We start from the raw sequence: 25978 nt of genomic DNA on the forward strand, positions 1-25978 counted from the left end.
CACTTCAGTTAAGCTTTGAAACAATGAGTGGGTGTCTTTTCTCCTGAATGAAAGCCAGAACCCTTGCTGGGTGGATTTCCTGGTGTCCTTTTTATCTGTTGACCAAATGAGTCAGAGAAAATTTATTTTTCAAATATAAAAGATAATATGTGGTTTTGATAAACGGTCGGACTGTTTGACCTAATTCCTCACTTCACTTTGCTTAAAATCACAAGCTAAATAGTAGCTTATATGTCTTTAGTCCACTGATTTCTATTCTTTCTAGATTTTATTTGCGTATTTGTAAGGAAAAAAATGTATGTAACCAAGGAGTATGCAAATATTTTTCTGTAAAAGTTCAGAAGTTCAGATACTTAATATTTAGGCTTTGTAAGCCATATATGATTGTATACCCATCTTTCATTTTTACTTTTATTTTAACAAACATTTAAAAACATAAATCCATTTCTTAATTTTAAAAAAAGCAGTTCAATAAACCAATGTTTGGATTTGGTTATAGGACTCCAGATCTAACCCCTCTATTCAAAACAAGCCTCTCTTCCAAATTTAACTCATTCTGAATAAGATGTATAAGAAAAAGCATTCTATAAAATATATTTTTCTTATCATCATCACTTTAATGTATATGCATTCTACCTTTAATGTATATGCATTCTACCTCTATCAAGACATACTACTAACTAAAGTAACTACTCGTGTGGATTAGTATTTCTTACCAACCCATACTTAAGCTTATACACAAACTTTTTAAATTCAAAACCTCAGTGGCATTTTTATGATTGTAGTTATTACCTTGAATTTGCTCATTAATAGTCATATAGAATTACGTTTTTTGGATTGGGAAATAATCAACAGATATTTACCTCTGTTAGGATTGATTTATAAGTATGAATGTTTTCTTGATTGGGCAGTGATAATAGGATTGCTTTATTTGCCTAATAAATGTTTTCTGTTATCTTGCACAAAGATGGATTCCCATTTGTCCTCTATGAATACTTCAAATTCCTGAAAAGTAGAAAATGAAAACTCTATAGGTAGGATATTAGTTTTCTATGTACGTCATTACCTCTCTGTGGCTACTCATATACTGAACTTGAAGAACTCATTGTAATCTATCAAGTGAAGGAAATAAAGGAAAAGGTAGAGGCTCTTAACAAAATGGACTGGTATGAACTTCAAGACCTGAAAGAGGTCACAAGTGGAGATGTGTATGAGTCAGGCACTCGGGGGGATGACACAAGTAAAGATCAGATTAACTGATGATAGAGTGCATTGTAAGGGAGCACAGGAAGAAGCGAAGCATGGGAAATCATCTCAGGAGTATTAGAGGCAGACTTTATGGCAAGTGAGATTGTCCATCAGGAAACCACAGTGATGCCAGTGGCCTAACACCACTTTGGGGATTTATCATTCTCACAACTCATGCACTCTGACTCTTCTAGCTTATTCATTCTTTACTTTAAATCTCCCCAACAATAGGTATGATTAAGTCTATTAGTCACAGTCTGATTGAAGCATCCCCATCGAAAGAGTTCTCCAGCCAGATCATTATATGGGCTGCTACCTGAGTTATAGATGACCATCTTTGGAGTAAGCATCAATCCTGGTTGAACCAGTTATCAGAGATTTTTAAAGTCACATGAGAAAAGCTTACCAATTTGTACAAAACACACACACACAAATACTGCTTTCATTTTTTAACAAAGGAATAACTGGATTAATGTGAGAAAGAGTTTCATGAAATTAGATTTTTTTATGCAAAAGTTTTGCTTTATTTGTTCCCAAAACAACCTTTTATCTTATGTTCACTCCCAGGACAGACACAGCCTAGTGTTGTTTTCTTTGTTTTTTGTTTTTGTTTTTGTTTGTTTTTTGTTTTGTTTTATGTTTAGGTTTAAAATTGTGGATGCCTCATCCCCTTTCAAGCTCTGTTGAAGTTTCATTTTACAGTGATTATTTAGAGAGACCACTTCTGTTCTCAGTGCTGCAGCTTTAGATCAATCAATTCCGCAAAATTATTATCAAAACTTCTTCATAATTCTTTACTAAAAACTTCCCTTCCAGTTCATTTGGCAAACTGATTGTAGATAAATACGCCTGCATCATAAAGCAAAAGATTTGAGAGAACAAACTTACCTGTTGGAGAAAGACAGGCTAAGTGTCTTTCCCATTAATGGCAAGATACGTAGGAGCTAGGACTCTCCACTCTATTCCATATAAGTTAATTTCTTAAAATAGTATTTTACAAACAAAGTTTTTTTTCCTGAAGAGCCCTGCAATAATAGTGTAGATCAAGACTAACTTTCTTATCCATGGAAAAATATTCTCTATGCCTAACCAAATACTTATGATCCTGTCAAGCTGCTCTTCCTAAAATTTCGTAAAAATTACCTTCCAAACCCTTCTCTGAACTATGTCATGATACTGTTTCATTCTAATGTCTTCTCTCCCCTCCTGTTCCTTTTCTCTTGTCCTCTTCATCCCCATTGTCTGTGTAGTTTCTACACTTTTTTGAAGTCTAACCAAGACCCTTCATGTCACCAGTGATGTACAGAATCACTCTATGATGAATGACATATTATTTGAATTTACATAAGGTCACTAGTAGGTTGTTTAGCCTTGGAATTAATGCTCACATCTTTTTTTGTATTATGCTTGAATTTATATTCTCAACACTTTCAGTCAGGATCAATGTCATACTTATTTTGTATTCTCCACAGTTGCCTAAGGTGCGGGTTACAGGGAAAATGGTGGTTAACTTGAATTCATGTTATCTTTAATTTCCATTCCTTTTGTTTACCTTTTCCAACTTCTTCTAAATGAGGAACCCTTTTTTAATTATAAATCTGAAAGCTATATGAACTCATTACCCAAAAGAAGCTTATCAGTAGTAATACCTATCCCTTGTTAGAATTGCAGATTCTTTCATCCCACTCCAGACTTACTAAATCCTAACCTGTTTTGCAGTAAGACAACCCAGGTGTTTCTTAAACATATTAAAGTGTGACAAACACTGCACTAATGAATCCATTCCGAATGAACTGAATTAATTTTTGCATTAAACAAATAGAGGAAATTAGTGTTTAAATGTTTATTTTATCATATGTGCATGTGGTGTGTGTGTGTGTGTGTGTGTGAGAGAGAGAGAGAGAGAGAGAGAGAGAGAGAGAGAGAGAGAGAAAGCATCAAGGGAAATATTTTAGAGACAAATAACCTTTTAGGCTGCAGTAGACTTGCCTCATAAATATCTTGTTAATATATTTCCTGTGGAGACTATTATTTCTGCCATTTTTTTTTTCATTTTGTAGAAGCATATTAAGCCACATAGGAAAACAGGGCTGTCAGGATATTACTTCAGAAACACATTGGAGGTCCCCAAGAGCCAAAAATCATTTGAGGAATTTTTAAAAGCTGGCTGCATTTTAAAGGCATTTATAATTCAAGGTGTTTGATTAACTTTTGACGAGTTGAGTGTTGCTAGATTTGAAGATCGAAAGGAACAATTTGGAATGGTCTGGTGAATTTTTAAAGACAGAGAGAAGCAGAAAAATTGTGGTTTTACCCTTCTTAGCTTCGATATTTTTATGTTATTTTTGTTACAATCACAAAACAGAACCCCTTTAATCTGTTTATGTCACATGGGCTAACATGGGGCTTCCTACCCATGTAACATATCTTCCTACCCAGGGTTGCTTCCTACCCATGTAACATATCTGTAGTATCAGTAATATCCATTAGGTATTTTAACTTGCCAAAGACAGGTAGTACAAATATATATTCGATATAAGTTTACAAACAGTCTTATGTAAAACTGATTTTATGCAAACTGAAGGAGTTTATGATGGAAATGAAAGACAGATAAAGAAGAGGAAAGGGAGAGAAGTTAAGGAGTGGAGAGTGTAAACCTTAATTTCAAAAATTCACATATACAACAAAATCAAACAATCATGTTACAAACATGTTTATGATCAGTAGGAACCAGATGACAGCCTCATATTATAACTTCTCTCAATTGGAGCCAAAGCTTCACAAAAAGATTTGCCTATTTGGAATATTGTGTTCAAATGTGAGCACCTTGTTTTATGAAGAATATTTTTAATCGGATGTAAGCCATTTTCAGTTATTGATTGATTCACTTATTCCTTTTTTTTTTTTTTTTTCTGAGACAGAGTCTCACTCCATCACCCAGGCTGTAGCGCAGTGGCACGATCTTGGCTCACTGCAACCTCCGTATCCTGGGTTCAAACGATTCTCCTGCCTCAGCCTCCCATGTAGCTAGAATTTCAGGTGCCTGCCAACATACTCACTAATTTTTTGTATTTTTAGTAGAGACAGGGTTTCACCATGTTGACCAGGCTGGTCTTAAACTCCTGACCTCAAGTGATCTGCCCACCTCGTCCTCCCAACATTCCATATTTCTTGAACCAAATAATATATGAGAATGTTTGGTAAGTGATGACATTGCAAATGCGATCATTGCACTTCCTTTTAAAGACCTTATAGTTTAGTATAAAGAATATAAACAAGTAAGTCCAATAATGTGTTGTAGGAACTAAGACTCAAGATGATCAAGATACAGAGGAAGCACAAAGATAAATTCTCCCTGGGACAATTAAGAAAGAGTATTAGTGGATGTGAAACCGTCTTCCTCAAGACACAGTCTAAGGAATTTGTATGATTAGTTTATGAACAAATTGTTTACAAGAGGGTGAAAGATGATAGTTATATATCACAAATTTGGAGAGCTACTTGATGTATGAAGCATTATTTTTATTTGCTTCTAGCAGGTACCGTCAAAATCATAAGGAAAAATTATGAGAAGAAAATGAAATGGGGAAAAAGGAAGGAAACTAATGTTTTACGAGTGCCCACAATGTGCCAGGCTTGTGGTGGGTCTTTTTAGGCACTGTTTTAGTTAACCACATAACAGCTTTGTCAACGAATAACTTTGCTAACACGTAGCTTGTCTGAGGAGTTGCTACTAGGTCAACATTCAGAGGCCCAGGTGATCACTCTAATTTTTATGTTTTAAGAGAGAAGATTTGCTCCAACTTGGAGCTAAGATTTGACAAAGCAATAACTTTATTTGATCTAAATAACCATAAATAACACGGCATGAGTAGTAGAAGAGGACACAAATAATTGTACAGTTAGGAATGTATCTGTGTGATTTGAAATGACCAGTTATACCTTTAGTAAAATGAAAAATTGGGTATTCTGGTTATTAGAACATATCTATACATGAATAATACCTTCTTTATAATATCTATATTTAGAAATGTATTGTATTCAATATCTGTTTCAGAAGATTGTACAAAATGTGAAATGCTTTAAAATACTATACAAAAAAAATCAATTTTAATACTAAAAAATTTGCATCTATTTAATGTTCTATCCTAGTCTAAACTTCTTCTGATTTCTATTAAAATCTATTTGATACCCAGAGTACTTCTACCAGTCAAACATGATATGCAAAATGATTTAAGCCAGATGTTATCATCTCCTATGCCATACAGAGGCAGTGTTTTACTAGTTCACTAGTATAAATACAGAAAGTCTACAAGGACAAAAAGAAACAAAAAAGTGATATTTGCTCCTGCACATTATTATGAAACAGTGAATTAGAAATCTAAATAATTTATAGGAAATTAGTATTTTGATGCACAGCAGAGAATTACATTTATTTCATGGTATCAGTTACTAAAGAAGGAAGCAGCTTTTGTTTAGGTTACTATGAGAAGCTAAGTACAGTTTTGCCCATAAATTCTAGAAGCTCAGGTTAAGCACATTACTTTAGACATTTCTGTCATGAGTTCCTGATTAGCTCTGTGTCACTGCAATGTCAAGTTCAGTTTTAGAGGTCAGGAAAATATTTCTGAGTTGCAAAATGTTTGAAGCCATTTGCCCTACCTTATACAAATGACTGTTTATATAGGTGACAGTAATGTCAGGTGGACTTACATGTTTATAATCAGGGCTAGCTAATGTCAGCAAAAATAGCATTGAGAAGTTGATGTATCTCATACCCTAAGGATTATTAAAGGTATACAATTAATGTGCTAGGCCAAATTGAAATTGGAAACAGAGTTGTCTATGTTCCTATGACAGGATGCATTACCAATAGTTTTCATCTTAACTACGTGAAATAACTACTTAGCCATTCATAAATGCCCTATAAAGAAAACTAGGAAAATTCTACCAAATTAAAATTAATATGCTAAGTCCCCATTACTTTTACAATTTATTGTAATATGTAAATATGCATCCAGATGAAGGGACCTATTACCCAAGTAAATTTGCACCAAGATTCTTAAAACATTTATTACACTACTAGGAAGTTCTTAGTTGAGCTCTCAGAGAGTATACAAACAAGAAAAAAGCAGAAAGGCTGGAACAGACAGATTCTAGAAAGTATGCCAAGACAATCTTTAAAAAGCTTGTATCTGTAAACTGCACTCAATTTGTTCTTTGGGAGTCCAGTTTTATTTTATTTTGTATTTAACTTTATTTGCTTCACGAAATCAACATGGGTAAGTTAATTTCTGCCTGATGAGTAAAGGCATGTCTACATTGAAAAAAAATGACCAAATCTTCTAAATAATTTTCTTTATTATAAACATTGCACAAAACCTTAGAGATATATTATGTTCCTAAAAGAAGGTACATAAAATATTTGGCAAGTTCTGTTACCATGGGAAGATGCCGAGCAGGGGAACCAATATTATATCATCCAAAACTTAAGAAGATAACTTAGTGTGGGTTTTATCTTTATTCACTGTAATTGATGTATGCATAAGCATTTTTAAATCATTTTGCCTGGGCTGGAAACTCAATGTAGCAGGCACTATGAGGGATATTATAAGGTAACTGTACCGCTTCTGTCTTTAACATGTCTTAAACCAGCTAGAGTGATAAACCCATTATTTAGGAAATAGAAATTCAATAGAATAAAATAAAATGAAATAGTGATAAACTAATACATACATAATTTCTAAGGTACCTACGATAGTATGAGCTACAGATAACTAAATTGTTTTTTTCTCTATGTGTCCTTTATTTAAACACCACCCATCCCCACCAAAGACACACATACACACAGACATGGCAAATACACAAAACCTCTGTAACACCTAACAAAGGGCTATGTTTACTCAATAAGTGGATTTTCAAAATGATACTGTATCAAGAGAAAATCGTTTCACAGAGAAGCACCTGCTCTATGCATACTGAATCTGGACATTCAATTCATGAAATCTAAGCCTCTATGATAAGAAAGTTTACTCTTTTTTCATTGCTAGGGGTGTACCATTTCTTAATTCTGTTATTCATACTAGAAACAGAGTATGGAGGCTTCAAAAGAAGAGATTATTTTAAGTGCTTTTCATACTTCCCAATGGTTATTTCTCCTCTCATGAATAACCTTCAGTTGTTCTTTTTCTCACTAAGAAATTATTGAGGACATGCAGCAAGGTAATGGCTGATGAGTTTTGACTTGGTAATGAACAAAGTTGTTTATATAACTTTTGAAGGCACTTTGTTGTGCAAGTCTATATTTAGCCCGTAGTTTCTCCATAGGGGAATATGTCACATTAAGTACAAAGGGAATTTTTGTAGGTGATTAAATCATTTATTTCATCAAGCATGTTGCTATTTGATTCAATTATTCAAGTCAGCTAACTTTAAGCACCTACTATCTATCATGTAGGCACTGGAGATACAAAGATTAATGAGACTTTAGAGAAAAAATGTTGAATGAAGTCTAAGTTAGTTACAGAGTTAAGGACAACAAAACTCTAGAGACATAACTGAGTTTTACATTTCACTGATAAATAAAGTCCACAGAATATAAATATGTGTCTAATTCTCACAAACAAGAGCAAGTTGACTGAGACTAACACAGGATTCTAAATCCCCAGGTCAATACTACACCAAAAAAAGAATCCCTAAAATAGCCCAAGCAACTGTGTGTGTGTGTGTGTGTGTGTGTGTGTGTGTGTATATGTGTATACCTGAATCAGCAGGAAACCAAACATTACTGCTACAGACAATGCCCCAAATAGCACTCTACCTCATTTACTTGCAAGAAAGACCAAATTAGAATATCAGTGTTGATCCCACAAACTACAAAAGGTAAAATAAGAACATTATCTTTTTAAGCAAAATGTAATGAAGAGGTATGATTTGCTGAGCAATATAGAAAACCTTTGGGTTAAGAGCTCATAACACACATACACATTTCTTCATGTAGACTTTAAACAGTATTTTAAAAGCATCCTCTTTGAATAATTTGTTTTCTTACCAATGGTAATATTTAACTGATTCAAGCCATGATTACTTAGTATTGTGTACCTATACTGTGTAACATATGCTACATATGTTATATATTCATTATATGAGTTCATCAGATGACAGGGACCAGAAAATAATTTGTAAGTAATGGTTTAGAAAAGATATGAATAAACTTATATCTATACTCCAATAAATCTATTTTTAACATATCTCTAAAATGACTGTATACTCAGAATAGCTATATTCTTATTTCTAATTTTTAAACTTGTTTTTAAAAACTAAAAATAGTATATAAACACATGCCCTTTGTAAAAATAAATCCAAATAATTTCTAAGCATAAGACAAATACATTTCTTATTTAAGATGATTCCCAGGACATGCCTTTATCTCTTCCTGCTACAGAGACCCAATTAATAATAGTAAAAGAATAAAATACAAACTCAACCACAAAGTAATCTGATGCATGAATTCGTATTTGGGAGCAACCAGGAGATGAGACAGAGGGACATGTTTCTAGAAGACAGAAAATAGATATGAGTGAAGTGCCAGATAACATGGGTTCTGTAGCCAGCAACCATGGCCCTTTCTTGTTAATAAAATCTTGTATGGCTGGCATCATATACTACTTCAGGGATTAAACCAGTATTTACCTAATTCAATGACTAACAGTAGTTACCTTATTCCGATTTACCAAATATTCAGTTTTAAATCCTTTCTTGCAGCTAAGGTTGGCCACGTGATGCAGTTCTGATAATAAAATGCTAGAGAAAGTAAGTTAGAGAACTGTAGCACAACTTTTGCCTTCACAATAAAAAGAAAGAAATATATGAAGAAAGTCTTTTGCTGTCTCCCTACTTTGGATGCTGTCGTGTGAGTATATGAATGTGTGTAGTTATTGCCATCAACTTGTGATCATGAGAAGAAGACCAAAGAAAACAAAGTATTGCGGGCACAGTGCCTTGGCATCACTGAAGTGCTGAACAAATGCTGGCCTTGCCTACTCCCTAATTTTGTTTTGTAATATAATGACATTAATGTATTGGATAAACCAATGCTATTCAGGTATTTTGTAGCCTGCAGTTAAATGTACGCTGGTGGTTACTGATGAACCTTGAAGGGAAAGCAGAGGGAGCATGGAGTATATGTACAAAAAACAGGAGACAAGGGAACAGCAGGTATCCTGGAAGAATACTAAACAGGCTCTTAGTTAAGAAACAACAGGACCACAGAAGACAGAACAGAAAGTGGGTGACTTATGCTGATGGTAGGTATGAGACATCCCTCCCTCCATGTTGCAGAATAGTCTGTAGCCAACCATGTATCTGAGGATGGCAGAGGGAAATGTCAGTGGTTCTTTTATAAGACAATTGAATGAGAGGGAGAACTAGGACAGTTAAGAGAGATGTCAGTGGCCTAAAGTAAAGCCCTCCTCATTCTGGTATTTAGAGAAATATGAGGACAAGCTCCCCACCTATTTACCCTAAAGAAAAACTTTAAATTAACAAATTCTGCAACATTACCAGAGTTTCTTGTCTTTAAATGTGATTGGACATCAATAGATTACCTAAAGAAAACATTCAACACACCAGAGAAAGACTTAGAAAAAGAGATAAAACGATGATTCCACAGTAAAGAGTTCAGAAAAGAGAAAATAAATTCAAATAAAAATTTAATAAGTATAAAGATAAAAAATAAAAACAAAACTAATTTTTCTTTTCACTTTGTATAGCTGTAATATGATGTATTTTACACATGTAATTCATTAAAGCATACAATTCAAATATCTTTAAGTAAATTTACCAAGTATGAAACCATCGCCACAAATCAGGTTTCAGAATATTTTCATCACCCAGATAAAGTTCCTGTGCCCACTTACTGTTAATTCCCTTTTCCATCTTTTGCCTCAGGCAACCACTAACCTGTTATCTGTCTCTGCAGATTTGTATTTTCTGGATATTTTACATAAATGGAATCACACAGTGTGTGGCTTCTCATGTCTTACTTCTTTCATTTAACATTCTACACAATATTTGAAACTGACACTTAGATTTGTTTGCCATAATATGGCAATCATAAATTATAATAATATGACATTAGTACTTTAGGAATTTAATTTTGGAGTAGTATTCAAAGTGCTTCTTTTAATTACCTTGTTTATATTATAGTAGCAGGTAAATTTCATGGTATAGTAATTTGCTTTAAAATTGACCAAAATAGATTTGTTTTCCTACACAAACACACACACACACACATTCAGGCACAAAAATATGCAAACATGCAGACTCCACAATATTATTTAGCAGGTTTACAACATTACAATCTCGACATGAATGACAGCAGACAGCATAATTGATGGCTTAGGTGACATTTCCTAAAATGCTCTCTATCTTCCCAGACTGGTTCACATGCCCTTCTCTAGTATTCTCGGAGTTTGCATATATGTGACATTGTTCTTACCAGATTGTATTCAAATGAACTCTGTATTAAGATAATGCCTCTGTTTACTATCAGAATGTCATATAAAAGTAGATACGTTTGATTCATATTTTCAGTTCTAACATCAATCAAGTACATAGTGTCTACAGCATGATTTATTCACAATGTTTGTCAACATAAATAGGACTTCTTTAAATTAGCTCAAGAATGTGAATTTAGACATTTAATATTATATTTACTGTATTTCCTTTTGTTAGGTGACTGTAAATTGTAGAAATACTTCTATCATTTATTTTTTCAAATTCGTTATTTTGAAGCTAAATGTTTAAATTATTTCCAAATTAAAAATAATCAAAGCCTACGGTAGTTCAAATCATAATTTTTGGAAAACAAAATGGAAAATTATCTCTATAGCTATATAGCTTCAGCTGGCCAATAATGAAATCCAAATTTGCAAATGTTTGTTTACCATATTTTGGAAATCTAAATTTCAGTAAGGGATTATCCTTAAAAGTCATTTAAATAGAGAGTCCTTCTGTACATGTGGAATATCATTTTCTTCATACTGATCTCATTGGGAATATACAAACTACATTAGACATGCCTATAATATATCTAAACCTCTGGTCTAGCTTTGTTTGATCATAGGACTTTGTAAGCCAATATTTGGACTCATTTTGGCTTCTGTCTAGACTATACCGTCTGTTTTCTGCCTTCCAGAATTCATAAAATCTTCTTTCTAATCATCACCCCTTTCTTTTTTCAACTCCTTTGCGGATGGTTTATTCCATTTTCTGCATCTCTTTTGTTTCTTTCTTATTTCTTATTTCAGAGAATTGTAGTGGGAAGGATAAGGTATACTGTGTTTCAGCCTTCCATTTAAACCAAAAGTATCAACTGTTTTTTTGCTTTGTTTTGTTTTTTATTTTGTTTTGTTTTTTGTTTGTTTGTTTTGAGATGAAGTCTCTGTCACCAGGCTGGAGTGTAGTGGCGCAATCTCAGCTCACTGTAACCTCTGCCTCCTGGGTCCAAGCGATTCTCCCGCCTCAGCCTCCCTAGTAACTGGGACTACAGGTGCCTGCCACCACACCCAGCTAATTTTTGTATTTTTAGTAGAGACAGGGTTTCACCGTATTAGCTAGGATGGTCTCGATCTCTTGACCTGGTGATTCACCCACCTCGGCCTCCCAAAGTGCTAGGATTACAGGTGTGAGCCACCACAGCCGGCTGTCTCAACTTTTTAAAAAAAGAACATTATTTTAAGATTGAGTGTTGTCAGTTGGATACTTTTAATTGTCAGAAGGAATTTGCTGATATAATAGAAAATGCTGCTAATAATTGTTTTTTCACACCATGAGACTTGTCTTAAGTTGTGGGAAGCCTTAATGGCTTTTAAAAGAAAATGATCAAACAAGTCATTCTTCTTTGTTGTTTTTATAGAGATTTGCCTGCTGACCAAAGGACGTCGTACTGCCAGTGTTCGAGCTGATACATACTGTCGTCTTTACTCACTTTCTGTGGACAATTTCAACGAGGTCCTGGAGGAATATCCAATGATGAGGAGAGCCTTTGAGACAGTTGCCATTGACCGACTAGATCGAATAGGTACTCTAGTTTTCTACCTTCTTTATATAAAATTTAGTTTTAATCTCATGGCATAATAGAGGTTTGCAATTGTTAAGTCCCAAATGCGGCCAGGAGTGGTGACTCATACCTGTAATGACATCACTTTGGGAGGCCGAGGCAGGTGGATCATTTGAGGTCAGGAGTTCGAGACCAGCCTGGCCAACATGGGGAAACCCTGTTTCTACTAAAAATACAAAAATTAACCGGGTGTGGTGGCGTGCGCCTGTAATCCTAGTCACTCAGGAGGCTGAGGCAGAATTGCTTGAGCCTGGAAGGTGGAGGTTGCCGTGAACCAAGATGGTACCACTGCACTCCTGTCTGGGAGAGAGAGTGAAATCTTGTCTCAGAAAAAAGAAAAAAAGAGTCCAACATGCCAGTTTATAGCTTGCTTGTTAATTTGTGTAGAAATAGCAATTAGCTGTAGCCATATTTCTTGAGAGATCTGGGTCCCTATCTATCTCTTCTAAGTATTCTAGGTTTATTTATTAATGTCTATTTTTGCTAGCTAAACAAACTGATTTCCCGACTGAAGCCAAAACAATTTGAAACTTCAGGTAAAAAGCAATGATAAAAATTCTAGATAGCATTGAAATAGAACTAAAAATATGATAATATGAGTCTATATTGCAAACTAAGTTTTATCACTTTTTTTGTATTTTGGGGTCAACTTTACATTTTATCTTTATATTAGGAATTGAAAATTTGCACATTTAAATTAGTCTCAGCAGAGACATAGTAAAATGTTTGTAACACAGGCTCAAGCAGAAAAAAAAAAAGCCTTGATAGAAATGCCCTACATAGATGCTTTACCTCGCAAACAGCAACATATTTTAAAGTCTTTTCTGCTACCATATGTATATATATAAATGCTATTATATATATATATATATATATAAAATATACTTCTAGCTAATATTTTGTATTTTTAGTAGAGATGGGATTTCACCATGTTGGCCAGGATGGTCTTGATCTCCTGACCTCATCATCCATCCGTCTCAGCCTCCCAAAGTTCTGGGATTACAGACATGAGCCACCCCAGCCTGCAGTTAATTTTTATAACAATATTTACATGAAATTGTTTGTAATCAATACTGGCGAAGTAATTTCTAATAAGCACTAAAAAATTGAATTTTTGATATTTATAAAATTGTAAGAGTGTATTAAAAGTTACATTATTTATCCCAAGGTTAAAGATACTTAGATTAAGATATTTTGACTAATCACGTAATCAGAAAGAAACATTATGCTTCTCGGTTTTGTGGCCATTGCATATAGATGTATGCTGCAGTTAGTTAAGCAAATATGCTAAATAGTATTTATGTTTATTACTAATGTAGGAGGTTTTGTTCTTTGGGAAATTAGGACAGTATGTAAGTAGGGAGAGGTAACTATTTATTCTGGCAGTCATTTAAAATGATTGCATTCCCAGCAGTCAATGAAATTACAACATATATTTATTTTCAAAAATACACTTTGTTACTTTTAATGTGTTACTTTATTTAGCAGTATTGCAAATTGATTCACTTTTCAGTTACCATATTCAATTGGGTATTAGTGTATCAGTGATGCCATAGAAAAGTCACTACTTTCCCCTTCTTTCACCAATCTACTATTGATTGTAATCATTATTATGCCAGAGACTGTCTAGTATTGCAAACCATTCAGAAGGTGATGGCAGGAAGAGCTAAAATGTATTGAGGTATTAGAGGGAGACTGCAATACACTTGGTCCTCACAACAACCATTCAGAAGAGGAAAGATCATAAAGTCGGTCTCAATCTTGGCTGCATTTAAGAATTCCCTGGGGAGGCCAGGCGCGTTGGCTCACGCCTGTAATCTCAGCACTTTGGGAGCACGAGGCGGGTGGATCACAAGGTCATGAGATCAAGACCATCCTGGCTAACAAGGTGAAACCCCATCTCTATTAAAAATACAAAAAATTAGCGGGGCATGGTGGCGGACGCCTGTAGTCCCAGCTACTCAGGAGGTTGAGGCAGGAGAATGGTGTGAACCCGAGAGGCGAAGCTTGCAGTGAGCCGAGATCGCGCCACTGCAACTCCAGTCTGGGCAACAGAGAGAGACTCTGTCTCAAAAATAAAAAAAATAAAATAAAATAAATTTTTAAATAAAAAAAATTAAAAAAAAAAAAAAGAATTCCCTGGGGAAATTTGCTTTGAAACTACTGAAATCCAGAGCCCATGTCTGATTATTTAGATTTAATTGGTAGGGAACAAGCGGATGTTAGTGTTTTTTAAAGCTCCAGAGATGAGAAAAATATCCAGCTAGGACTGAGAAGGACTGATGTAGGATCCTGGGTCGAAAGCAAAGGCGGCCCTGATACAGTCCGCCTCAGATTTGCATTTGGGAATCACCTGCGGATCTTAGTGAAATGCAGCATCTGATTCAGCGAGTGGAGTCAGGCCCAGGAGGCTGAGTTTCTAGCAAACACCCAGATGAGACAGAGGCAGTTGGTTCATTTTCCATAGCAAGGATATGCTATCACTTTTTTGTGTGTATGGTCTTTCTCAGCCCTGTTAGCCTGCCAACCATGTTTTCTTTGTTTTCTTGGGCACTGTTCTTATTCTTCTCATGTCCTGATATCCTTTCAGGTAAAATGAGATTATGAACACACCTATCTGACAGGGTTGCAGGTTACATAAAATCATCTACTTAAGGTCTTTTGTAGAGTGCCTATCACACAGTAAGTGTTGAAATGTTCTCGCTTATATCTCCATGGTCCTTTCTTGAAAAAGTAACTTTAAAATCAAACTTTGATTCCAAGCCCATCTTATTCCAAAAGCCCTTTCTTCCCCCATTCTTCAAGGTGGCCCTCATATTAAATATCTCCGTGTCTTCTGTAAAGTGGCTCTTCACCATATTACAGGCCGTTCAACTTGAGTAGAAGGTTAGAGTTCCCAGAGAAATACAGGAAGTGTGAAAGGTAGGAACCACATTGGTATTTGGTGTGTAAAGGTGAGTGACTGGCTTTTTAAACCTCTCCTGCGAAGCACAGCTATACTTTTGTTTTCAGGAGCCACTCTTACTTGGCATTGTCTTCAGTCATTGGTAGGCTTTCTAAGTTCCTATTTTTCTTTTGCTGACAGGAAAGAAAAATTCAATTCTTCTGCAAAAGTTCCAGAAGGATCTGAACACTGGTGTTTTCAACAATCAGGAGAACGAAATCCTCAAGCAGATTGTGAAACATGACAGGGAGATGGTGCAGGCAATCGCTCCCATCAGTTATCCTCACATGACAACCCTGAATTCCACATCGTCAGCTACGACCCCGACCTCCCGCATGAGGACACAATCTCCACCGGTATACACAGCGACCAGCCTGTCTCACAGCAACCTGCATTCCCCCAGTCCCAGCACACAGACCCCCCAGCCATCAGCCATCCTTTCACCCTGCTCCTACACCACCGCGGTCTGCAGCCCTCCTGTACAGAGCCCTCTGACCGCTCGAACTTTCCACTATGCCTCCCCCACCGCCTCCCAGCTGTCACTCATGCAACAGCAGCCTCAGCAGCAGGTACAGCAGTCCCAGCCGCCGCAGACTCAGCCACAGCAGCTGTCCCCGCAGCCACAGACACCTGGCAGCTCCACGCCGAAAAACGAAGTGCACAAGAGCACGCAGGCGCTTCACAACACCAACCTGACCCGGGAAGTCAGGCCCCTCTCCGCCTCTCAGCCCTCGCTGCCCCATGAGGTGTCCACTCTGATTTCTAAACCTCATCCCACTGTGGGCGAGTCCCTGGCCTCCATCCCTCAACCCATGACGGCGGTCCCCGGAACGGGCCTTCAGGCAGGGGGCAGGAGCACTGTCCCGCAGCGCGTCACCCTCTTCCGACAGATGTCGTCGGGAGCCATCCCCCCCAACCGAGGAGTCCCTCCAGCACCCCCTCCACCAGCAGCTGCTCTTCCGAGAGAGTCTTCCTCAGTCTTAAACACAGACCCAGACGCAGAAAAGCCACGATTTGCTTCAAATTTATGATCCCTGCTGATTGTCAAAGCAGAAAGAAATACTCTCATAAACTGAGACTATACTCAGATCTTATTTTATTCTATCTCCTGATAGATCCCTCTAGCCTACTATGAAGAGATATTTTAGACAGCTTTGGCCTACACATGAAATGTAAAATATATATACATATACTATAAAATATATATCTAAATTCTCAAGAGAGGGTCAAAAGACCTGTTTAGCATTCAGTGTTATATGTCTTCCTTTCTTTAAATCATTAGAGGATTTAAAATGTTGTTCTAAGATTATTTATTTCTAACCTACTTTTACTTAAGTCCTTTGATATGTATATTTCTCTATTTTATGAAGAGTTCTTGGATTCAATGGAAACAAAACTAATTTTAAAAAAGGCAACTCAAATGAGCTAGCAAATAGCACCAATCAAAACGTTCTTTCATTAGCTGTGACTGTGCATCTAAATTGTTAATCATTAATCATAAAGAATTAAATAACAAATCCCATTTTATAGATCTAAATTGTATTTCGGTGCTTTCAATTTCGAATTAGGTTAAGACTGCACTACTTGCTTGGCCACTGTAGGAGACTAGCATTGTCACTGTTAAGAATATCACTAACCTCCTACTTCGGAGGCTGAGGCAGGAGAATGGCTTGAACCCAGGAGGCGGAGCTTGCAGTGAGCCAAGATAGCGCCACTGCACTCGAGCCTGGGCAACAGAGCGAGACTCCGTCTCAAAAAAAAAAAAAAAAGAAAAAAGAAAAAAGAAAAGAATATCACTAACCTCAAACATGTTCATTGATCTTTCAGAAAGCTGAGGGAAAATTAATATTTGTCTTCATGTGTTATCGGACTTTTACCAAGACTCGATCAATGTTAGTTGTAAATAACTTTTTCAACCCAAATAAAAATAGCTATTCTGTGTTGTATGAAGGTAAAAGTCATTGTTTAAGAATTTAGTTTTATTGCTTCACTTCAAAACTTAGAGTTTTAAATTTTACAAAATCTGATTGTGAGAATTATTCAATTGTAATGCAATGGCTTGAAACCTACAATATTATTTTAACCTGCAATGTTTTATGCAAAATTGTATGCTCGAATCTACAACTTGCTTGTATTACACCAAAAATCATTATTTTTCTTTCTTCTTGCCATAATCAAGCATCTGAAAATAGTCCCTGCATGCTTCTGGGGAAAAAAAAACATAGGTTCAAATCAGTCATTGTAGGGAAAGGCTTACAGTATTTCTCGTTTCTAGAAAAGCGTAACAATTCATTAATTGCCTATCTTATAATTCCTATAAGGCTGACTTGGATCTCTGACTTAAGTCTAGAAGTGAGGTTTTCACTTTTATTTAATATTATTGCTATTATTATTTAAATAATTATTTGTAAACCACAGCTTGATTTGGAGTTGTGTTGTCTGTGTCTTCACTGTAGCTGATAATTTACTATGATGTTAATTTAAAGAAATAAATTCAATACAGCATCACATCTGTTTGAGAACACACGTTTTGCTCTATGTATATTGTAACTAAATGGTTAGTAAACTTTAAGGCATGTGGTGACTAATGTAGCCCTTAGATAGGAGGTTTGTCATTTTTAATGTGTTGAAAATAGTACAGACATGGTGGCAGAAAGCAGGGGTAAAGTTGAATGTCTGTGAGCATTGTTTGTCTGTTTTCTTAACTCTTTCCATGATCTGTGAGCACCTGCTTCTTCTCAAAGAACTCCCTTAGTAATCATTTGTGCCTAATGCATCCCACACATGTGGCGTATGACTGGAACACAATTGAAAGATACGTAGTAACTGGCTTCTGTAAATAACCCAAGTTAACAGCATGACCTAAAGTGTAGGTCTTCAGTATCTCTGACATTGGCAATACATTTAAGAACATACAGAGATTACACATTATATGGGGCAGGGCCTGCAGGTAGACTTGAGGACAGAAAACAAAAACAAAAGCAAAAACTCTAAAGTGAATCCTTGCGCCTGTTATGCCTTTTGCAGATATGATATCTATAATACCCAAATGAGTTGTTATGTTTAATTTCTAAACAAATACCAACTTGTGTGGAAGTAACTAACAATGCTAGTTGATGTAATGTAATCATCAGTATGCTGGTGACATATGATGGCATGTCAGGAATACTGTTGTAAGAAAGGGATTGTTCAGTCTACCTAGAACCTATGGGAAAGCTGCAAGACCATTTACATATCAGTACAAAACTACTTTATTTTATTAAAATATGAGAGTTAACTTCAATTTATTAAGAGTATGTATTGGTCCTTTAAATTATTAAAGATTTACATTTGATAGGATTAATGGATTTGGTAGTGAAATATTTTTATATATATAAATGTTTGTTTTTTTATTTTGAGCACTATTGGGAAAAATAAGCAAAATTGAAATGCATGGTCTTTCAGTGCAACCATACAATTTTTATTCACTTTGTAATAGAATGGACAAAAAAACTAAGGTTTATATGTTAAACTAATAAAATGGTACAGGGTAAATTATATACATATATGTGTGAATGTATATATACTTAGATTAAGAAAAAAAATGACTCGCATTCCTGTAATATAAAGGTCCATTGCTAGTTGAAAAGTGACCTCTTTTGTCTGTACATAGTGAAGCCTGTACGTATGGAGTTTTAATCTGTACAGAAAGAAATGTATTATTGATTGGTCTTTCTCCTGCTGGGAAGATAATAGAATAGCTTATTCTTACAACAATTGTATGATCAGGGATGAGTTAGAGTATTTCTTTTGTCTTTGCTCAAAGCCATACATATATAAATATATATAAAGATTATTAATAAATTCAACAAAAAATAAACTACAATCATGAATATTTTATTTTATCAATATATGCTAATCAAATGTTTTATTTTATTAACGAGTATAGCTTTGCCTCTATTTTTACATCACAAAATTTCCAAGAGCTTATACTTGATAATCACATGAAATCAATTATATTCTATAATTCTGGAATAAGAGGACTTTAAATGGAACATGGATTTTTCAACCACTTCTTTGTTTCACCTTTTCCGTACAGTAAAATATGAACTTATTTTCTTTTTCGCTCTGTGCCTTTTTAGAATGTGGTTGTTCTCCAACTTCAAAACACAGCCATTTCATGTAATTATTGGATATATGGATGAGAAATAATTTTCCTGTAATAGTAAATAATTGTCCTGTAATATATTTATACAAACCTATCTTGTTATAATAATTCTATAACATACCAATTTTGTTATAATAGTTTTATAACATACCTATTTTGTTATAATAGGGCCTTGGGCTCTGTTATAACAAAATAGGTTTGTATAAATATATTCATATTTATAGCCTTAAACAAAATAGGTTTGTATAGTATGCCCAAAGCCCTATTATAACAAAATAGGTTTGTATAAATATATTCATATTTATAGCCTTGGGCCCTGCAAAGGTATTTGGATAGTGATAAAACCTCCCCATGCAAGTGTGTTTTAAATGATACCTAAAAGCCTGAGATAGAGTTTATCATAATGAGAATAAGTAGTGAAGCATTCCTGAAAACAAGGATGATAAATAGTAGTGATGACAATATATTCTATTCACCAAAAAAAAAGCTTGTCTCCAGGTCTGGATGACCTCTTCATAAGTGAATGATTCCCTGATGAATGCTGTTCCACTTTAAAGCGATGGTTATTTTGCGATTTATAAACTTAAATGAGCATACTATTTTCAGGACACTACAGAGTACATAGGCAAGTTATTACCGTCATTCCTATAGGACATGGAATGATTTAAACAATATGGCATGTTTACAATTTTAGGAGATTTATTTCAAATCCTGAATTACGTGTACTTCAAATTATGAGCAATCTCTATTATCTTTCAAGACTATTTAAAAAATCTCCATACCTCCTTTTTCAGCTTAGGTTTTTATATTTGTTAATTTTACTATGTCACTTTGCTTCTATGGCCCTCACTTGCACCGTTTATAATGTTAAGCTGTTTGAATGAGATATCTCTCCATTATATCTTTATCTTTTTAGAACATGTGCCATAAAACCCATGTGGTTATTTTGTTCATATGTACTACAACTAGCAAACTTTTATTATATGTTCACCTACTTTAAAAATTACTTATACTGTACCATGGGAAAGAAACATGGTCCTTATAGAATTGAATGCTGAGCTATTTTGAGTCCTGAAAAGAATGGCCAAAAATTTAAGGAACTGTGATTGCTGCATGCATCAAATTGTAGCACATTTCTATAACTGTATTCAATATGGTTATTTTCAAGGAAAACTAGGATAGAAATTTTCTTTGAAAGATTTGCTGTTGTATTTAGGTAAGTATATCTGCTTTTACCACTCAAAAACAATTACTTTCCTAAGCAATTTCAATTTTTTTCCTTTTTAACAACCCTGCACTTGCACAACCTTGCCTCTCTTGCCTCACCCTAATCCTGACCCTGCTTTCAATTCAGGCTTTGACAGGGACCAATGGAGATTTTAATGAGGTTTTTAGTAAAGGTTTTTAATGAGAGAAGCCTTGCTGACATTCCCCCCGTCCCACCTTGAAAATTGCTTAACGATGATCTTAAAAGATCCTACAAATAATGCTCTGAATTTGTTTCCAAGGTCCTTGATGTGGAGAGAACTAGTAATACATTAAATGCTGAAGAAAGAATTATCATTTAGTGAAAAATTAAACATGCTTTTCTAAAATGTGGATATTTAACAGAGCACAGCTGATTGGGAACACGGGCAGTTCAGTGCAGCTGGAGTGTCTCACAGGGTGAAGAGGAACCCAGATCAAGTGGGGAATAGGGATTTCAAAAACCTTCTGAAAGGCTTTTAACATCAGGGCAAAAGTTTTACAGTGTTATACTTTATATTCTTAATTTAAACTTATCAGTGGGAAGGATTCACATTGAAATGTCTGTTTTGCTCATGTAACAAGGAATAAAATAATTTATTTTATTATTTAAAATAATAAATAAGAACAAAAACTGGGGGCTATTTACAATCTCACCCTGTCTTGTGAAGATACTGAGTCTTAAGGAAGGTCCTAGGATTGCTAAATAGAGTAATGGGAATAGGAAACTGAAAGTTTACTTGCTTTGCATAAGATAAGGAATATATTGCATCAGGGTAGGGGCACAAGAAGATAAGAGCTAGAAGAACCTGTGAGAAGGGAAAGAAGTGACAAACTAATTTTGGCTAAAATAAAGCGAGTTCTCAGATAAGGTGTGGTGGCTCATGCCTGTAATACCAAAACTTTGGGAGGCCAAAGTGGGAGGAATGCTTGAGGCTAGTAATTGGAGACCAACCAGTATATTGGAGACCAACAAATCAGTATATAATTGACCAGAATATACCTATATACCTGCAGTGTTTAGAAAGCCTGACTACAGGTGGTGTACTCCTGTAGTCCTAGTTACTCAGAAAGTTAAGGCAGGAGGATTGCTTGAACTCAGGAGGTCAAGGTTGCAGTGAGCCCTGTTTATGCCGCTGCACCCCAGATAGGGGGACAGAGCAAGACCCTTTCTCAAAAAAAAAAAAAAAAAAAAAAAAGTGAAGCAAGTTCTTTAATTTCTATTGGAGATATCACACACTCCAAAGACTGGCAAAGGTGAACAGTCTTTGGAGCTATTTTATTTCTAACGTAAAATCAGTGGTCATTTACTCCCAAAGGAAAACAACTTTTTTTTTTTTTTTTTTTTTTTTTTTAAGATGGAGTCTGGCTCTGTCACCCAGGTGGGAGTGCAATGGCAGGATCTTGGCTCACTGCAACCTCAGCCTCCCAGGTTTAAGCAATTCTGTATCAGCCTCCCAAGTAGCTGGGATTACAGGTGCTCGCCACCCACCATGGCTGGCTAAATTTTTCTAATTTTTAGTAGAAACAGGGTTTCACCATGTTGGCCAGGCCAGTCTTGAACCCCTAACCTCAAATGATCTGCCGACCTCATCCTCCCAAAGTGCTGGGATTACAGGCCTAAGCCACCGCACCTGGCCCTTCTATTTTTTTCTGCATAGTTGTTCCAATAATACCATATAAGCAAAGAATACTATTTATTTATTCAATTGAAGAAATCTGAATAAATTAGTAACTATAATAATACTTCAAAAGAGAAGGACCATTTTATGTTTCCAATATATTATATAATTGAATTCAAGTAACACAGAGTTATTCAGACTTTTTTTTTTTTAAATAATGGAGTTTTGCAAAAAACAGGTTGTAATTTTACCAGACTGACCATCGTTGTCTACAGAAAATATTCATATGTGTAGAGGCAAAGAGATTTTTTTGAAAGGTTTTTATTTCCTGTTAAATTCACGAGGAAAACTCCAGAGAAAGGAAAGATTTACTTTTGAAGGAAGAAAGAACATAACCCAAAGAAATTCAAAGATTCAAAAAGAGTTTTCCAAATGTATTCTGATTTCTTTCTCATATTTGTTCAAGGTCTTAGTTTCCAAGCATTTAAAATTAAATATTGTTGGAGGGCGGAGCAAGATGGCCGAATAGGAACAGCTCCAGTCTCCAACTCCCAGCCCGAGCGACACAGAAGACCTGTGATTTCTGCATTTTCAACGGAGGTACTGGGGTCATCTCACTAGGGAGTGCCAGACAATCGGTGCCGGTCAGCTGCTGCAGCCCGACCAGCAAGAGCTGAAGCAGGGCGAGGCATCGCCTCACCTGGGAAGCGCAAGGGGGAAGGGAATCCCTTTTCCTAGCCAGGGGAACTGAGACACACAACACCTGGAAAATTGGGTAACTCCCACCCCAATACTGCACTTTAAGCAAACAGGCACACGAGGAGAATATATCCCACACCTGGCCGGGAGGGTCCCACGCCCACAGAGCCTTCATCATTGCTAACACAGCAGTCTGCAATCTAAAGGCAAGGCAGCAGCGAGGCAGGGGGAGGGGCACCCGCCATTGCTGAGACTTAAGTAGGTAAACAAAGCCGCTGGGAAGCTCGAACTGGGTGGAGCTCACAGCAGCTCAAGGAAACCTGCCTGTCTCTGTAGACTCCACCTCTGGGGACAGGGCACAGATAAACAACAACAACAAAAAAAGGAGCAGGAATCTCTGCAGACGCAAATGACTCTGACAGCTTTGAAGAGAGCAGTGGATCTCCCAACACGGAGGCTGAGATCTGAGAATGCACAGACTGCCTGCTCAAGTGGGTCCCTGACCCCTGAGTAGCCTAACTGGGAGACATCCCCCACTAGGGGCAGTCTGACACCCCACACCTCACAGGGTGGAGTACACCCCGAGAGGAAGCTTCCAAAGAAAGAATCAGACAGGTACACTTGCTGTTCAGCAATATTCTATCTTCTGCAACCTCCGCTGCTGATACCCAGGCAAACAGGGTCTGGAGTGGACCTCAAGCAATCTCCAACAGACCTATAGCTGAGGGTCCTGACTGTTAGAAGGAAAATTATCAAACAAGAAGGACACCTATACCAAAACTCCACCAGTTCGTCACCATCATCAAAGACCAGAGGCAGATAAAACCAAAAAGATGGGGAAAAAGCAGGGGAGAAAAGCTGGAAATACAAAAAATAAGAGCGCATCTCCCACTGCAAAGGAGCGCAGCCCATCGCCAGTGACTGATCAAAGCTGGTCAGAGAATGACTTTGATGAGATGAAAGAAGAAGGCTTCAGTCCATCAAACTTCTCAGAGCTAAAGGAGGAATTATGTACCCAGCGCAAAGAAACTAAAAATCTTGAAAAAAGAGTGGAAGAATTGACAGCTAGACTAATTAATGCAGAGAAGGTCATAAACGAAATGACAGAGATGAAAAATATGACACGAGAAATACTTGACAAATGTGCAAGTTTCAGTAACCGACTCGATCAACTGGAAGAAAGGGTATCAGCGATTGAGGATCAAATGAATGAAATGAAGTGAGAAGAGAAACCAAGAGAAAAAAGAGGAAAAAGAAATGAACAAAGCCTGCAAGAAGTATGGGATTATGTAAAAGGCCAAATCTAGGTCTGATTGGGGTGCCTGAAAGTGAGGGGGAAAATGGAACCAAGTTGGAAAACACTCTTCAGGATATCATCCAGGAGAACTTCCCCAACCTAGTAGGGCAGGCCAACATTCAAATTCAGGAAATACAGAGAACGCCACAAAGATACTCCTCCAGAAGAGCAACTCCAAGACACATAATTGCCAGATTCACCAAACTTGAAATGAAGGAAAAAATCTTAAGGGTAGCCAGAGAGAAAGGTCGGGTAACCCACAAAGGGAAGCCCATCAGACAAACAGCAGATCTCTAGGCAGAAACTCTACAAGCCAGAAGACAGTGGGGGCCAATATGCAACATTCTTAAAGAAAAGAATTTTAGACCCAGAATTTCATATCCAGCCAAACTAAGTTTCATAAGTGAAGGAGAAATAAAATCCTTTACAGATAAGCAAATGCTTAGAGATTTTGTCACCACCAGGCCTGCCTTACAAGAGACCCTGAAGGAAGCCCTAAACATGGAAAGGAACAACCAGTACCAGTCATTGCAAAAACATGCCAAAATGTAAAGACCATCGAGGCTAGGAAGAAACTGCATCAACTAACGAGCAAAATAACCAGTTAATATCATAATGGCAGGATCAAGTTCACACATAACAATATTAACCTTAAATGTCAATGGACAAAATGCTCCAATTAAAAGACACAGACTGGCAAACTGGATGAAGAGTCAAGACCCATCAGTCTGCTGTATTCAGAAGATCCATCTCACATTCAGGGACATACACAGGCTCAAAAGAAAGGGATGGAGGAAGATCTACCAAGCAAATGGAGAACAAAAAAAAGGAGGGTTTGCAATCCTAGTCTCTGATAAAACAGACTTTAAGCCATCAAAGATCAAAAGAGACAAAGAAGGCCATTACATAATGGTAATGGGATGAATTCAACAGGAAGAGCTAACTATCCTAAATATATATGCACCCAATACAGGAGCACCCAGATTCATAAAGCAAGTCCTTAGAGACTTACAAAGAGACTTAGACTCCCATACAATAATAATGGGAGACTTCAACACTCCACTGTCAACATTAGAGAGATCGACGAGACAGAAAGTTAACAAGGATATCCAGGAATTGAACTCATCTCTGCACCAAGCAGACCTAATAGACATCTATAGAACTCTCCACCCCAAATCAACAGAATATACATTCTTCTCAGCACCACATCGCACTTATTCCAAAATTAATCACATAATTGGAAGTAAAGCACTCCTCGGCAAATGTAAAAGAACAGAAATGATAACAAACAGTCTCTCAGACCACAGTGCAATCAAACTAGAACTCAGGACTAAGAAACTCAATCCAAACCGCTCAACTACATGGAAAATGAACAACCTGCTCCTGAATGACTACTGGGTACATAACGAAATGAAGGCAGAAATAAAGATGTTCTTTGAAACCAATGAGAACAAAGACACAACATACCAGAATCTCTGGGTCACATTTAGAGCAGTGTGTAGAGGGAAATTTATAGCACTAAATGCCCACAAGAGAAAGCAGGAAAGATCTAAAATTGACACTCTAACATCACAATTAAAAGAACTAGAGAGGCAAGAGCAAACACATTCAAAAGCTAGCAGAAGGCAAGAAACAACTAAGATCAGAGCAGAAC

General features: G+C 36.4%; 1 protein-coding gene across 1 annotated transcript in view; it reads left to right on the forward strand.

The window, feature by feature from the left end:
- HCN1 (hyperpolarization activated cyclic nucleotide gated potassium channel 1) overlaps window positions 1-16610 on the forward strand; it is a 437668-nt gene extending 421058 nt beyond the window's left edge. Inside the window, exons 7-8 of the mRNA XM_033179509.1 lie at window positions 12167-12331; window positions 15456-16610. Of these exons, the coding sequence (XP_033035400.1) occupies window positions 12167-12331; window positions 15456-16345 (1055 nt within the window). The 3' untranslated portion in view covers window positions 16346-16610. The remainder of the gene's footprint in view (window positions 1-12166; window positions 12332-15455) is intronic.
- The last annotated feature ends 9368 nt before the right edge of the window (window positions 16611-25978 follow it).

Source organism: Trachypithecus francoisi, unplaced genomic scaffold, assembly GCF_009764315.1.
Source record: "Trachypithecus francoisi isolate TF-2019V2 unplaced genomic scaffold, Tfra_2.0 Lachesis_group2, whole genome shotgun sequence".
Classification (NCBI taxonomy): domain Eukaryota; kingdom Metazoa; phylum Chordata; class Mammalia; order Primates; family Cercopithecidae; genus Trachypithecus; species Trachypithecus francoisi.